At 43.1% G+C, this 13,850-nt stretch overlaps 1 protein-coding gene across 1 annotated transcript in view; it reads right to left on the minus strand.

Moving 5' to 3' along the window:
* Positions 1–228: 228 nt before the first annotated feature.
* Positions 229–13,850, minus strand: part of xkr4 (XK related 4) — a 347,720-nt gene continuing 334,098 nt past the window's right edge. The window contains exon 3 of the mRNA XM_041190264.1: positions 229–1,157. Coding sequence (XP_041046198.1) covers positions 229–1,157 — 929 coding nt within the window. The remainder of the gene's footprint in view (positions 1,158–13,850) is intronic.

Here is a 13,850-nt window from a genome sequence, read left to right on the forward strand (position 1 = left end):
GTAATATTTGTCTGCCTCACCAAGTTCATAAACATTGATGCTCATGACAACACATACATTAAAGTACTGTGTGCATCAAAATCATAGACTGCTTTGTAAAGAATATGTTTACAATCTCACGAGATGCAGCAGACAGAGGAAATCTTCCACCCATTGCTGTCGCCATAACCCTACTTTTAACCACTGGTTTGGCAACAGGTTTTCTTGACAAAACAACTTGTTAACGTATCACAGAGTTGTTTCATACTCCAGCCGTTCTTCAATGAGGGCTTCGTCCTTATATTGAAGTTGAGGTGGCGCGGATGCACATTCAAAAGCAAGGATGGCCTTTCGTAGACTTCTGTCCAAAACATGTCTGTCCCATGCTGGATACTTGTTTCTCAAAAGGTCTATTTTGATCACAGTTTCTTCTATCCGTGGAGGGCGAGAAGATGGTGTGGAAGGTGCAGTAGGTCTGACCTGAAAAACAGGCATGCAACCATCTCTTTCTGTGAATTTCTGTTCCCTGTTTTGGGACACAGCCTTCAAAGCATTTGTTGCTGCCTCTGCAGGCAAATTGAAAGTGGCCACAGGCTCCTTGCAAGCACAAGTTGGTGACTGGCTAAACCTTGGTCCATTTGGATGAAAAAAGGCATAGTACATCAACATAAAAACGATTCCAGTCAAAAAACTACTAAAGACAACACAAAGCGCTGGTATGGCGAAAGCATCTGTTATTTGAGGCGCTCGGTACAAGTACCACAGTGCACTCAAGGCAGTGTTTTCCAAAAGGATTACAAAGTAGTAGATGAATAGCCGACACCGAGTTCTTCCTTCTTTAACATTGAACCAACTGAAAATGTAGATTATTCCCACAACCATGTCAAATACAATCTCCTCCCACTTTGTTATGCAGAACTCTGTTTCACAATGAACAATCCAGAAAGTCATGATGCACCAGTGCAAGACAATGAAGATCCCAAAATAAAGCTGGAAAACTGATGCAAACAAGGCAAAAGTAATGACTCTGGCTGCAATTGTGAAGAAATGCCAACAGAATTGAATGATAACAGCCATATAACTGATGGGTTTTTTATCATTTCTAGAGTCACGAAGAGCCTTCTGGTAGGAAGCCAAGGCCCAGGCCAAGGACACAAGGGATGCTGCAGCTGTAAGGCCTGTAGAAAAGATAAAAATACATAAATATTGAGTGATTTTAGATCATCAATGTTAGACCAGAAACTTTGAACAAAAGTATTCCTGTAAAGTAAGATGTGACAAATTCGAGTTGAAACCTTTCTTGAAAGATTTTTCCAAAACGTATCTCAACAATTAAATAACATTAATTTTAAAAATAACTTATTTCGTATAATTGCTTATTCAAATATAATTCATAAAATATAATGTCTTAAATCCATGCTAGCATGTATTATATTACTGCCCATCAGTATTGCTGAAAAAAAGGGACATATCTAAATGTTATGACTGATGCAGTTGGTAAAGCAGGGTTATTTAAAAATCCCAGAGAGAAACTTTAAACAACTGTCATAACCTATAATTTTAAGTGTTATGTTTGAAATTCAGGAATTAGACCACCAGTTCTCGAGGTTTTACATTAAACAAAATGAAACATTTTATTAATTTACATAAGTTAAAATATACATACGCATTTGAAGCCGGTGTCGGCTTCAAATTAATACTATCATAACTTTTAACAAATTCCCACACTAAGCTCCATTAAGGAAACAGCAACTCGTAGACTTAGCCAAACACAGGCAAAGTATTTTCACCTTACAAATTCAAAATGAGGTTCTTCTCACTTTGATTCCTGTGGAGACGGTTGGAGGCTGACAGCTGTCTTTTGATCTCACATTGCCTCTGCTCTGCACACCTGAAAACTGATGAAGCACCTAGCACCGCTCATTGAATGTAAATCCTCATTTTATCACCAGCCTCTTCTAACAATAAAACACCTTTCATAGTACCAATTTTATTAGTAATATAAAAATAGTGCTTGGTATCCGCTAGATAGGTGTCAGTTTTCACTCCACTTCTTGAATGCTCTATTCAAAAAATGCAAATACATTATGGGCTGAATTTTGCCGTCGGTGAGCAGGGGGTGGGCCCCACTCGCCGATGCGTAAAATGACATGGGATGATGTCAGGGGTTCCCCCTGACATCATCCCGCCTCATTTAAATTTTCAGAAAGATGGGGGCTCAGTCAAAGCAGCTGTGCGCCCGCCGACCTGTCAATAGCCAATTGAGGCCATTGACAGGATCATTGAAACAATTAAAGAACTTGTCCATCCAACCTTAAAGTTGGTGGGCAGGCCAGGAGCCCTGGCGGGCAATAGAAAAAACATGAAACCTCATCCACTGACAGGATGAGGTTTCATGTAGGGATTGAAAAAGTTTAATAAACTTATAATGTAAATTATGAACATGTCCCATCTCAAGTGACATTGTCACACAAGGGGGACATGTTAGGGATTTTCTTTTTCTAATTTTGATATTTTTAAAAATGTAAGCGATCTCCCTGAGGCAGCACTTAGCCTCAGGGAGATGTGCGCATGTGCGAAAGACTGCACTCTTGCTTTTGGGGAATCCCCACCCGCCCGCATAGGAAGCGCATAGCGCTTCCTGCCAGACGTCACGCTGGGCAGGCCTTAACTGGCCCACCCACGTAAAGTGGGGGCGGGGCCCGCTTCTTTAGCGGGGATTGGCTCCCCACCTGTCGGAGCTTGGGTCAGGCCCGCCCACCCGGTAGGCAGAAAATTCTGCCCTATCTCTCTTACGTATCAAAACTAGTAAACATCAAAGCACCCAGGCTAGCTGACTTTAATCCAATTAAGGCACATCCACAGACTAAATCTCTATTTTAAAAGAAAAATATTTTCCAATAATATTACATGCATTAAAGGCTTCGTGACACTAAGCTTTTCGTCTTGCACTCATCAGGACATTCGCAAGAATACCAATATAAGGGGGAAACAATAATTTATACTGTATGTGAAGAGAGTGCTGATTGGTTGGCAAGTGGCATTGCCATGGAGAATACACCACTGATGGTGAATGACAGTTAACTGCCAAGCATTGTTTAAAAATTAAACCAGGCAGCTTGACCCTGATTGGTCAAGGCATTGCCCTGAGGGATGAGTCAGTGAATGGCTATCACTTATTTGTTTAGCTGAAACAGGTGCAATGTTCTTTCATGTTCTTTCTGTCTGCAAAGAACAGGGTCCTGTGTATTAATATATGTAGTGTGAGGAACAGCACAAAAGTGATGTACCTCTACGCCCCTTCTTACCTATGACTGGTTCTGCACAACATGAATTAGCCAAATGGTTAGGTGAATTGTTACAACCAGTTTTGACTAGGTTTTCCACATACATGGTGAAAGACTCCTTCACATTTGTGAAGGCCATACAGGATTTGCATATCGATAGAATGCTGTGCCCATGTGCTCATTTGCTATTGCTTACTTATTCACCAATGTTCTACTTAAGGAAGCCATAGATTTGTGTGCTGCAGCACTATGTCATGGCAATCTAGAACATCCACCATTGCATGAATCAATATTAATTGAACTTATGAACTCAGCAACTCATGCAGTTGAGTTCAGTTTTAATGATAACATGTATTCTTAAGTAGATGGTGTTGACATGGGATCTTCTATAAGGCCAGCATTTGCAAACATCTTCGTTGGGTTCCATGGGAAACGTGTCTTCAATGGAATGACACCTAACCTCTTACCCCTCGCATATTTCTGATATGTGGATGATACATTTGCTATACTTAAATGCGCAGCAGCATGTCACAATTTCCTTACACATCTTAATGGGCTCCATCCTGCGCTTAAATTCACCTATGAAATGCAGCAGTCAAATTAACTCCCCTTCCTTGACATACTAATTGAGAAATCTGCCAATATACTGTATCAAATAAAATGTCCAAATGCAGCAACACCTGGAAAATATCCAGGCTTGGGCTGACAAGTGGCAAGTAACATTTGCGCCAGACAAGTGTCAGGCAATGACCATCTCCAACGAGAGAGAATCCAACCATCGCCCCTTGATGTTCAATGGCACTACCATCACTGAATCCCCATCTATCAACATCCTGGGGGTTACCACTGACCAGAAACTGAACTGGACTAGCCTTATAAATACTGTGGTCAGACATCAGAAGCCAGGAATGTGGCTAGAAGGACAGGTCAGAGACTAGGAATCATGTGACGAGTAACTCACCTCCTGACTCCCCAAAGCCTGTCCACTACCTACAAGGCACAAGTCAGGAATTTATTGGAATACTCCCCATTTGCCTAGATGAGTGCAGCTCCTACAACACTGAAAAAGCTGGACTACGTCCAGGACAAAGCAGTCCACTTGATTGGCACCACATCCACAAACATTCACTCCCTCCACCATAGACGCACAGTAGCAGCAGTGTATATCATCTACAAGATGCACTGCAAGAATTCACCAAGGCTCCTGAGACAGCACCTTCCAAACCCACGACTGCTACCTAGGTAGAAGGACAAGGACAGCACATAGATGAGAACATCACCACCTGGAAGTTCCCATCCAAGTCACTCACCATCCTGACTTGGAAATATATTGCTGTTCCTTCACTGTCGCTCATTCAAAAGTGCTTAACAGCACTTTGGGTGTACCTACACCACATGGACTGCAGCAGTTCAAGGAAGCAGCTCACCACCACCTTCTTAAGGGCAACTAGGAATGGGTAATAAATACTGGCCCAGCCAGCAAAGCCCACAACCTGTGAATGAATAAAAAAAAGTATTTTTTTTATTTCTGTTGGAATGTTGTAAAGAACATATCTTTTTATTTTCTGTTGGACTATGGTAAAATTACAATGGCTGCAGGTTGAAAGACATATCCACTGGAATAGAATGAGAGATGTATACAATGTTGCAGTCCTGGAACAGAGTGTGCCCTGAAAGACAGGATGGTACCAGAAAAGAGCCCTGGACCAAGGGAGCTGCCTGACAATAGCATTTTAATTGGCTCCTGACCAGGTGACCAATGTTTTGCGTGAAGAACCAGGCATCAGAAAGCTACTGGCCTGCAAATAGAAAACATCTAAAATCTCTTCCTCATATCTTTATAACCTGCTGTCTCTCTCTCTGAGGAAAGCTCTGTAAAAAGGAAAAGGGGAAAACCACTGTTAGAGACATTGAAAAGCAAGTTCTCAACCAGCGAACTAAATACTGAAAGTGCTGGAAGACCACCTTGTGTCTCCAACAAGAACTGAAAGGAATTTGGAAGACACCGATCAAAGTCAACCCATCAAATCCTGTACTCCAGATTGGTGCTATTGAACTATTTTATCCTACCCTTATGTGTGTCTTATGCGTCATGTGTGTTTGTGTGTGTGTGTGTGTGTGTGTGTGTGTGCGTGTGCGTGCGCATAGGGATTTAAGAAGGATGTTCGAAGCTAGCAGTTCATGTTTCTTTCTTTTGCCACTAATTAAAGACAATTTGTTCAATAAACAGTTATTTACTTATTAAGTTTACAAATCTGGTGCTTGTATTCTGTTAGCCTAAATTAAACAGTTAGGTAGAATTGGGGCAATCTGGTAGTTTGATCAAACTTTTCACATTTGTCACGGCTTGGGGAGCAGTGGGGCTTGATATTACAGTGCACTATTCACAGTGAGTCATGACAGTCCACGTTGGGATTCTTACAATTCCACACGCTATAAGATTGGTCTTATCGGCAACCTTGTAACTAGGGCCTGAACTATTTGCTTACCATGCAAGCTTGATGCTGAAATAGGGCTATTCAAAGGCATCCTGCTGGGTAATGGCTACCCTGATCAGATCATTTTGCGCTGTATATCATGCAAACTCATGAGTGGGCCTAAAGCATTCATTTTTGGCCCTGGAAAGTACCCATTCTACCTCAGATTACCCTGGAAGGGCATGTTATCTCAAAAATTTGAACAACAGGTGAAGCTAGCTGTTTCATACTACTATGCAGTAGCAACAGGAGTGGTGTTCGCCACTAACAGGATGGTGCCTTCAAGCCAAAAAGAAGCTCTGCCTATCACACAAATAAGTAAAGTGGTGTATGAACTTCAGTGCCAGTGTGATGCTAGGTATGTACATCCCAAAGACTGGTAGATCATATCAAACAGCATGTTTGCAACGGGCATGGTACAGACCGTAACCAACCAGCCTGTGTTGGCAAAACACAAAACACAATGTCCAACATTAGATGTGATTCTGCGATTGGACAAGATTTGCTAAATAATCCTCAATGTGCTTCGAATTACGCTGACAACCAATTTAAGATTGTCAGTTGGGATCAGTCGGACAGTGTGGTGTATTTGCGTGTACTGGAAGCTACATATATTAATACACAGGGCCCTGTTCTTTGCAGATGGAAAGAACATGTACGCACATGGTGCCTGTTTCAGCTAAACAAGTGACAGCCATTCATTGACTCATTCCTCAGGACAATGCCTTGACCAATCAGGGTCAAGTTGCCTGGATTAAATTTCAAACATTGCTTGGCAGTTAACTGTCAGTAACCATCAGTGATGCATTCTCCATGGCAACGCCACTTGCAAACCAATCAGCATTCTCTTCACATACAGTATAAATTGTTGTTTTCCCCTTTATATTGGCATTCTTCACAAAATCACAGAATTTTAAAGGCACAGGAAGAGACTATTCAGCCCATTGTTTCTGCACCAGCTCTCCAAATGAGCATTATGACCTAGTGCCATTGCCCTGCCTTTTCTCCATACCCATGCACATTGCTTCCATTCAAATCATCATCTAATTCCCCCTTGAATGCCTCGATAGAATCTGCCTCCACCACACTTCCAGGCAGTGCATTCCAGATCCGAACCACTCATTGTGTGAAAAGTTTTTTTCTTGTGAGTGTGCTGATCAGTGCAAAACAAAAAGCTTAGACATGTCTCTTTATTCTGCAATACTCAACTTCTGTCCCTCAGCGTTGTAAAACCTGATGAAAATTTTTAGGCCCCAATTTTAAGCAGTAGACTTCACATGACCCCAAAGAGGGTGGCGAACACAGAGTTTGGAAATGTGGATGTCCACCTGATCTTAACTGTTGGCTATATTCAAAACACTTCCTTGCTGATCTGCCTGAACGTGGTGGGCTGGGGTGGGAATTCTGCAGCAGGAAGCTGCAGCCCACAATCAAAGTGAATGGTGACAGGATTTTTAAAAAGTTCATTCATGGGATGTGGATATCACTGGCTAGGCCAGTATTTATTGCCCATCCCTAATTGGCCTTGAAAAGGTGATGATGAACTGCCTTCTTGAACTGCTGCAGCCCATGTGGTGTAGGTGCACATACAGTGCTGTTAGGGAGGGACTTCCAGGAATTTGATCCAGTGACAGAGAAAGAATGACAATATATTTCCAAGTCAGGATGGTGAGTGACTTGGAGGGGAACTTCCAGGTGATGGTGTTTCCATGCATCTGCTGCCCTTGTTCTTCTAGATGGTAGTGGTTTTGGGTTTGAAAGCTGCTGTCTAAGGAGCCTTATGGAGTTCCTGAAGTGCATCTTGTAGAGGGAGTGAATGTTTGTGGATGGGGTGCCAGTCAAGCAGGATGCTTTGTTCCTGGATAGTGTCAAGCTTCTTGAGTGTTGTTGAGCTGCACTCATTGAGGCCAGTGGACAGTATTCCATCACACTCCTGACTTGTGCCTTGTAGGTGGTGGACAGGCTTTGGGAAGCCAGGAGGTGAGTTACTTGCTGCAGGATTCCTAGCCTCTGACCTGCACTTGTAGCCACAGTATTTATATGGCTAGTCCAGTTCAGTTTCTGGTCAATGGTAACCCCCAGGATGTTGATATTGGGGGATTCAGCAATGGTAATGTCATTGAATGTCAAGGTGCAATGGTTATTCTCTTTTGTTGGAAATGGTCATTTTCTGGCATCCCATGGATGCAAATGTTACTTGCCACTTGTTAGCCCAAGCATGCATATTGTCCAGGTCTTTCTGCATTTGGACATGGATTGTTTCAGTATCTGAGGGGTTGTAAATGGTACAGATCATTGTGCAATCATCAGCGAACATCCCCATTTCTGAGCTTATGATGGAAGGAAGGTCATTGATGAAGCAGCTGAAGATGGTTGGGCTGAGGACACTACCCTGAGGAACTCCTGCAGTGATGTCCTGGAACTGTGATGTTTGACCTCCAACAACCACAACCAGCTTCCTATGTGCAGAGTTTTCTCCCAATTTCCATTTACTCCAGTTTTGCTAAGGCTTTCTGATGCTACACTTGGTGAAATGCTGACCTGATGCCAACGGCAGTCACTCTCACCTCACCTCGGGCTCTTTCGTCCATGTTTGAACCAAGACTAATGAGGTCAGGAGCTGAGTGGCCCTGGCGGAACCCAAACTGGGTGTCAGTGAGTAGGTTGTTGCTAAGCAAGTGCTGCTTGATAGTACAATTGATGACCCCTTCCATCACTTTACTGATAATCTTTTAAATCTTTTAAATATCACTTTACTGATGATGGAGAGGAGACTGATGGAACGGTAATTGGTTGGATTAGATTTGTCTGGTTTTGTGTACAGGACATAGCTAGGCAATTTTCCACAATGTTGGTTAGATACCAGTGTTGTAGCTGTACTGGAACATCTTTGCTAGGGGCGCGGAAATTCTGGAGCACAAGTATACAGCACTATTGCCGGAATATTGTCACAGCCCATAGCCCTTGCAGTATCCAGTGCCTTCAGCCGTTTCTTGATATCACATGGAATGAATCAAATTGACTGAAGACTGGCACCTGTGATGCTGGGGACCTCTGGAGGTGGCCAAGATGGATCATCCACTGGGCACTTCTGGCTGAAGATTGTAACAAATGCTTGAGCCGTATCTTTTGCACTGAGATGCTGCACTCCTCCATCATTGAGGATGGGGATATTTATGAAGCCTCTTCCTCCAGTGAGCTGTTTAATTGTCCATTATCATTCATGACTGGATGTGGCAGGACTGCAGAGCTTAGATCTGATCCGTTGGTTATGGAATTGCTTAGCTCTGTCAATCACTTGCTGCTTATGTTGTTTGGCATGCGATAGTCCTCTGTTGTAGCTTTATCAGGTTGACACCTCATTTTTGGGTATGCTTGGTGCTGCTCCTGGCATGCACTCCTGCACTCTTCATTGAAGCCAGGTTGATCCCTTGGCTTGGCGGTAATGGCAGAGCGGGGGATATGCTGGGCTATGAGGTTTTAGATTGTGTTTGAGTACAATTTTGCTGTTGATGATGGCCCACAGCGCCTCATGGCTGCCCAGTCTTGAGTTGCTAGTTCAGTGCGAAATGTATCCCATTTAGCATGATGGTAGTGCCACACAACATGATGGAGGGTATCCTCAATGTGAAGATGGGACTTCGACTACACAAGCACTGTGCGGTGGTCACTCCTACTGATACTGTCATGGACAGATGCATCTGTGGCAGACAGGTTGATGAGGGTGAGGTCAAGTATGTTTTTCCCTCTTGTTGGTTCCCTCGCCACCTGCCGCAGACCCAGTCTAGCTGCTATGGCCTTTAGCACTCGGCCAGCTCGATCTGTCGTGGTGCTACTGACCCATTCTTGGCGATGAACATGGAAGTTCGTCACCGAGAGTACATTCTGCGACTTTGCCACCCTCAGTGCTTCCTCCAAGTGGTGTTTAACATGAAGGAGCAATGATTCATCAGCTCGTGGGCCGGGGGGGGGGGGGGTGCGGAGGAGAGACAGTGGGGGAAAACAGTGCGTGGTAATCAGCAGGAGGTTTCCTTGCCCATGTTTGAGCTAATGCCTTCAGATTTCATGCAGTCGGGAGTTGATGTTGAGGACTCCCTCTGACTGTATACCTCTGTGCCATCATATCTGCTGGGTCTGTCCTGCAGTGGGACAGGACATACACAGGGATAGTAATGGTGGTGCCTGGGACATTATTTGTAAGGTATGATTCCGTGAGGATGCCTACGTCAGGCTGTTGCTTAACTAGTCTGTGAGACAGCTCTCCCAATTTTGGCACTGGCCCCAGATGTTAGTAAGGAGGGCTTTGCAGGGTTGATAGAGCTCAGTTTGTTTTTGTCGTTTCTAGCTCCTCCTAGCACACAAAAAAGCCTAAAATCAAATGTGACCACTTAGCCACCTTGGATAGATATCTTCTGACTCACGATACTGGCAGGTTTGACCTTATGTAGAACCTGGCTCTGCTCCCCAGCTCAGGCCTCTGATTAATATTGCAAATGGAGCCCATTGATTATTGGTATCTGATTTGCATGTTTAAAAATGGACCCCGGTCCTTTCCTGTTGGTATTCTTCTCATCTGCTCAAAAGAACAGTTTAGCATCAGGCCAAGATGGGAAGGCAAAGGGGATCAAAGGAGGTAAATGACTGCTCACATTTTAACTTCCTCCCCCACCAGCTGGGTTTCTCTCATGCCCTGGAAGAAGTGGAGTTCTACAGTATGCCATATTAGTTCAATATTCAATGGGTTAAAATCCCCAATCCACTTGTAAAGCCACTTTACAATTTCTTTTATTTCCTTCTCCTCTCTGGTTCTGCTGGGCCAGAAAGCAATTCTTGAAGGCAGGTGTATAGATTATTAGTTCTCAGTTCCATGCCTTTTCACAGAATCACAGTGCAGAAGAGGCTCCTCGGCCCATCGAGTCTGCACCGACATGTGAGAAACACCTGACCTACCTATCTAATCCCATTTACCAGCACTTGGCCCAGAGCCTTGAATGTTATGACATGCCAAGTGCTCATCCAGGAACTTTTTAAAGGATGTGAGGCAACCTGCCTCCACCACCCTCCCAGGCAGTGCATTCCAGACTATCACCACCCTCTGGGTAAAAAGGTTTTTCCTCACATCCCCCCTAAACCTCCTGCCCCTCACCTTGAACTCATGTCCCCTTGTGACTGACCCTTCAACTAAGGGGAACGGCTGCTCCCTATCCACCCTGTCCATGCCCCTCATAATCTTGTGCACCTCGATCAGCTCACCCCTCAGTCTTCTCTGCTCCAACAAAAACAACCCAAGTCTATCCAACCTCTCTTCATAACTTAAATGTTTCATCCCAGGCAACATCCTGGTGAATCTCCTCTGCACCCCCTCCAGTGAAATCACATCCTTCCTATAATGTGGAGACCAGAACTGAACACAGTACTCCAGCTGTGGCCTCACTAAGATTCTATACAACTCCAACATGACCTCCCTATTTTTGTAATCTATGCCTCAATTGATAAAGGCAAGTGTCCCATATGCCTTTTTCACCACCCCACTAACATGTCCCTCCACCTTCAGAGATCTATGGACACACACGCCAAGGTCCCTTTGTTCCTCAGAACTTCCTGGTGTCATGCTGTTCATTGAATACTTCCTTGTCAAATTACTCCTTCCTTCAGGGTTAAGTTCCATCTGCCACTTATCTGCCCACTTGACCATCCCGTCTATATCTTCCTGTAGCCCAAGACACTCAACCTCACTGTTAACCACCCGGCCAATCTTTGTGTCATCTGCAAACTGAGAACTTTTCTCGGAAGTGTATTGGTTTTGCAGCTCCTGCCCGCTATAGCATGATATTCGCAAATGTCAATTGGGTCAAAATCCCTTTTTTGTAGCATAATCTGAAAAATGGACTTACCTTTCAAGATTACAGTTAAGATGTTAAGATTATTTTTGATTTACCATAATATTGTGACTTATTGTAATATTGATTAAGATGGTTGCATCAAATTCGCGTGTGTACTATTTCAACAGTTATTGATTGCTTTCTGGTTAGAAACTTTTATAAAGAAAGTACATGGGGATTTGATGCAAACGTCAATCAGTATTTTATAGTACACAGATTAATTTCAAATTAATAGTTTTCAAACTAGTCAATCATTATGATGATATTATTATTAATTGGCTTCTCAAACTGTATTATTTGCACCTCACAATATGCCATAATTTCACCTCTCAAATAACTTCTATTAGAGATAGACTATGTTCTAAACAAACCATAGATTTTTTATTAATGGGCCATCTTACACCTCTTTTATGCACACATCCAGATCAAAATATTTAAAGGCGACATTTCCTATTCATTATACTGCTTAATGGTTTATGTTTAAGCAGGATGAGCTGAACCTAGGCTACCCCTTGGAGTATTAGGCTCCTTCAGGGGATTTAGAGAAGGGCCAGCACAACAGCAGCAAAAGTTGGTGTACCTTTTCAAAATTAGGTACTCAAAAACGCGGCTGTGATGATCCTTGAAATACGGATAGTGTCTGAGAGAAGAAATATTAAATACTAATTTGATTCTTTGCTCTGGCCTTTCCAAAGTGTTTCCTTGGAAATACACCTTTTAGTTTTATGATTTAAATGAAGTTATAGGGCCATATTTTTGTCTCCACATGGAGACAGGAATCAGCTCACAAAATGCAGAACATAGCTTTTTTTTGAAAGTCACTTGGTAGTACAGAACTTGAGTATTGCTGAAAAAAAGAGACAAGCTGTTGAAGTTTTTTGTCTTGCTCTCATCAGGACAGGTTCGCAAAAATACCAATTGTAAAAGAAACCACAATTTTTGTTAATAAATACACGTTGGGCAGAATTTTACCCTTGGCGGGTGGGCTTGGCAGGGGTGGTCGGGAAGCCGTCTGCCATTGGCACCACACTGCGATTTCATATTGGTGGGCCAATTAAGCCGCCCAGCATGAAAAGCGAGCGGCAGCGCTGAGCGCTGTGTGTGTGGGTCCAAGCGGGTCGAATACGAGCTTCGCGCATGTGCACGAGTGAGCACTGCATGATAATCTCCCTGAGGCACGAAGCTGCCTCAGGGAGATGAAGAGATATTTAAAAGAGAAAATAAACATATAACATGAGCAGGGACATGTTAATGAAAAATTAAAGTTTTTATTTTATTTTTATTTGCTTTTGGAAATCTCATCCTGCCCATGGATGAGGTTTCTAAAAAAAATGCAAAGGCCACTTGGCCTTCTCGCCTGCCTGCCAACTGTTAGGTTGGACAGCAGCAAAAAATTTATATTAATTGATTACTTAATGGCCTTAACAGGCCTTTTAATTTGTTGGCGGGCGTGCTACCAGCTCTGGCTCATTGACGTTGGCACGCTCAGCCAACGTCAACGTGCGTCATTTCACGCTCGAGCGGGTCGGATGTGCATCCGCTGAGTAAAAACTTTTGCCTGTAGTTTTTTTTGTACAGGAGAAAAAATTTTCCTGTGCCTTCCTGACCCCATGGCATTTTCATGTGGCCTTTTTGAGGGTCAGGTAGGTCTTGGGTGCAAAATGCACACACATCTCTTATGAGTCAGGGTCACTGTTGTGAGGAGCACAAGAAAATTGTATTTTCTCTTGCAAATTATTTTTGTGTGCTGGTGTGAGTTTTAGAAGCCCAAAACAAAAGTACCTCCCTGAAGAGTTTTTGACCGCTCTGGAATTCTGCTGAGCAGTCAGGAACACTCTGACAGGTAAGTGTAAAATATTGTGCCGTCTTCAAATGCCACTATTAGAAGCTGTATTGTAATGCAGTGATTCATCATAGGGCTCTGACCTGTAAAGGTAAGTTGACTGTTACATTGACCAGCATTGTATAAGTGTTTATGTGTATTATAGTACTTTTCCAAATGGCAAAAGTGCCATATTGCATTAAAAACTGTAGAAAAATATGCTGGGAAGTTCACCTGTCATGCTTTGGAATGAAATTTAAATATCCAGATATATTTTATTTTGAAAAAAAGACCCTGCTGTTGGGCAATAAAAAAAATCTAGGTACATTCTCCCCTTTGTTAGTTGACAGGTAATTGCTTTGAAATGGAAATGTAACACCAGCTGCTTATGTTTCAAATTCAG

Source organism: Carcharodon carcharias, chromosome 6 (assembly GCF_017639515.1).
Source record: "Carcharodon carcharias isolate sCarCar2 chromosome 6, sCarCar2.pri, whole genome shotgun sequence".
NCBI lineage: Eukaryota > Metazoa > Chordata > Chondrichthyes > Lamniformes > Lamnidae > Carcharodon > Carcharodon carcharias.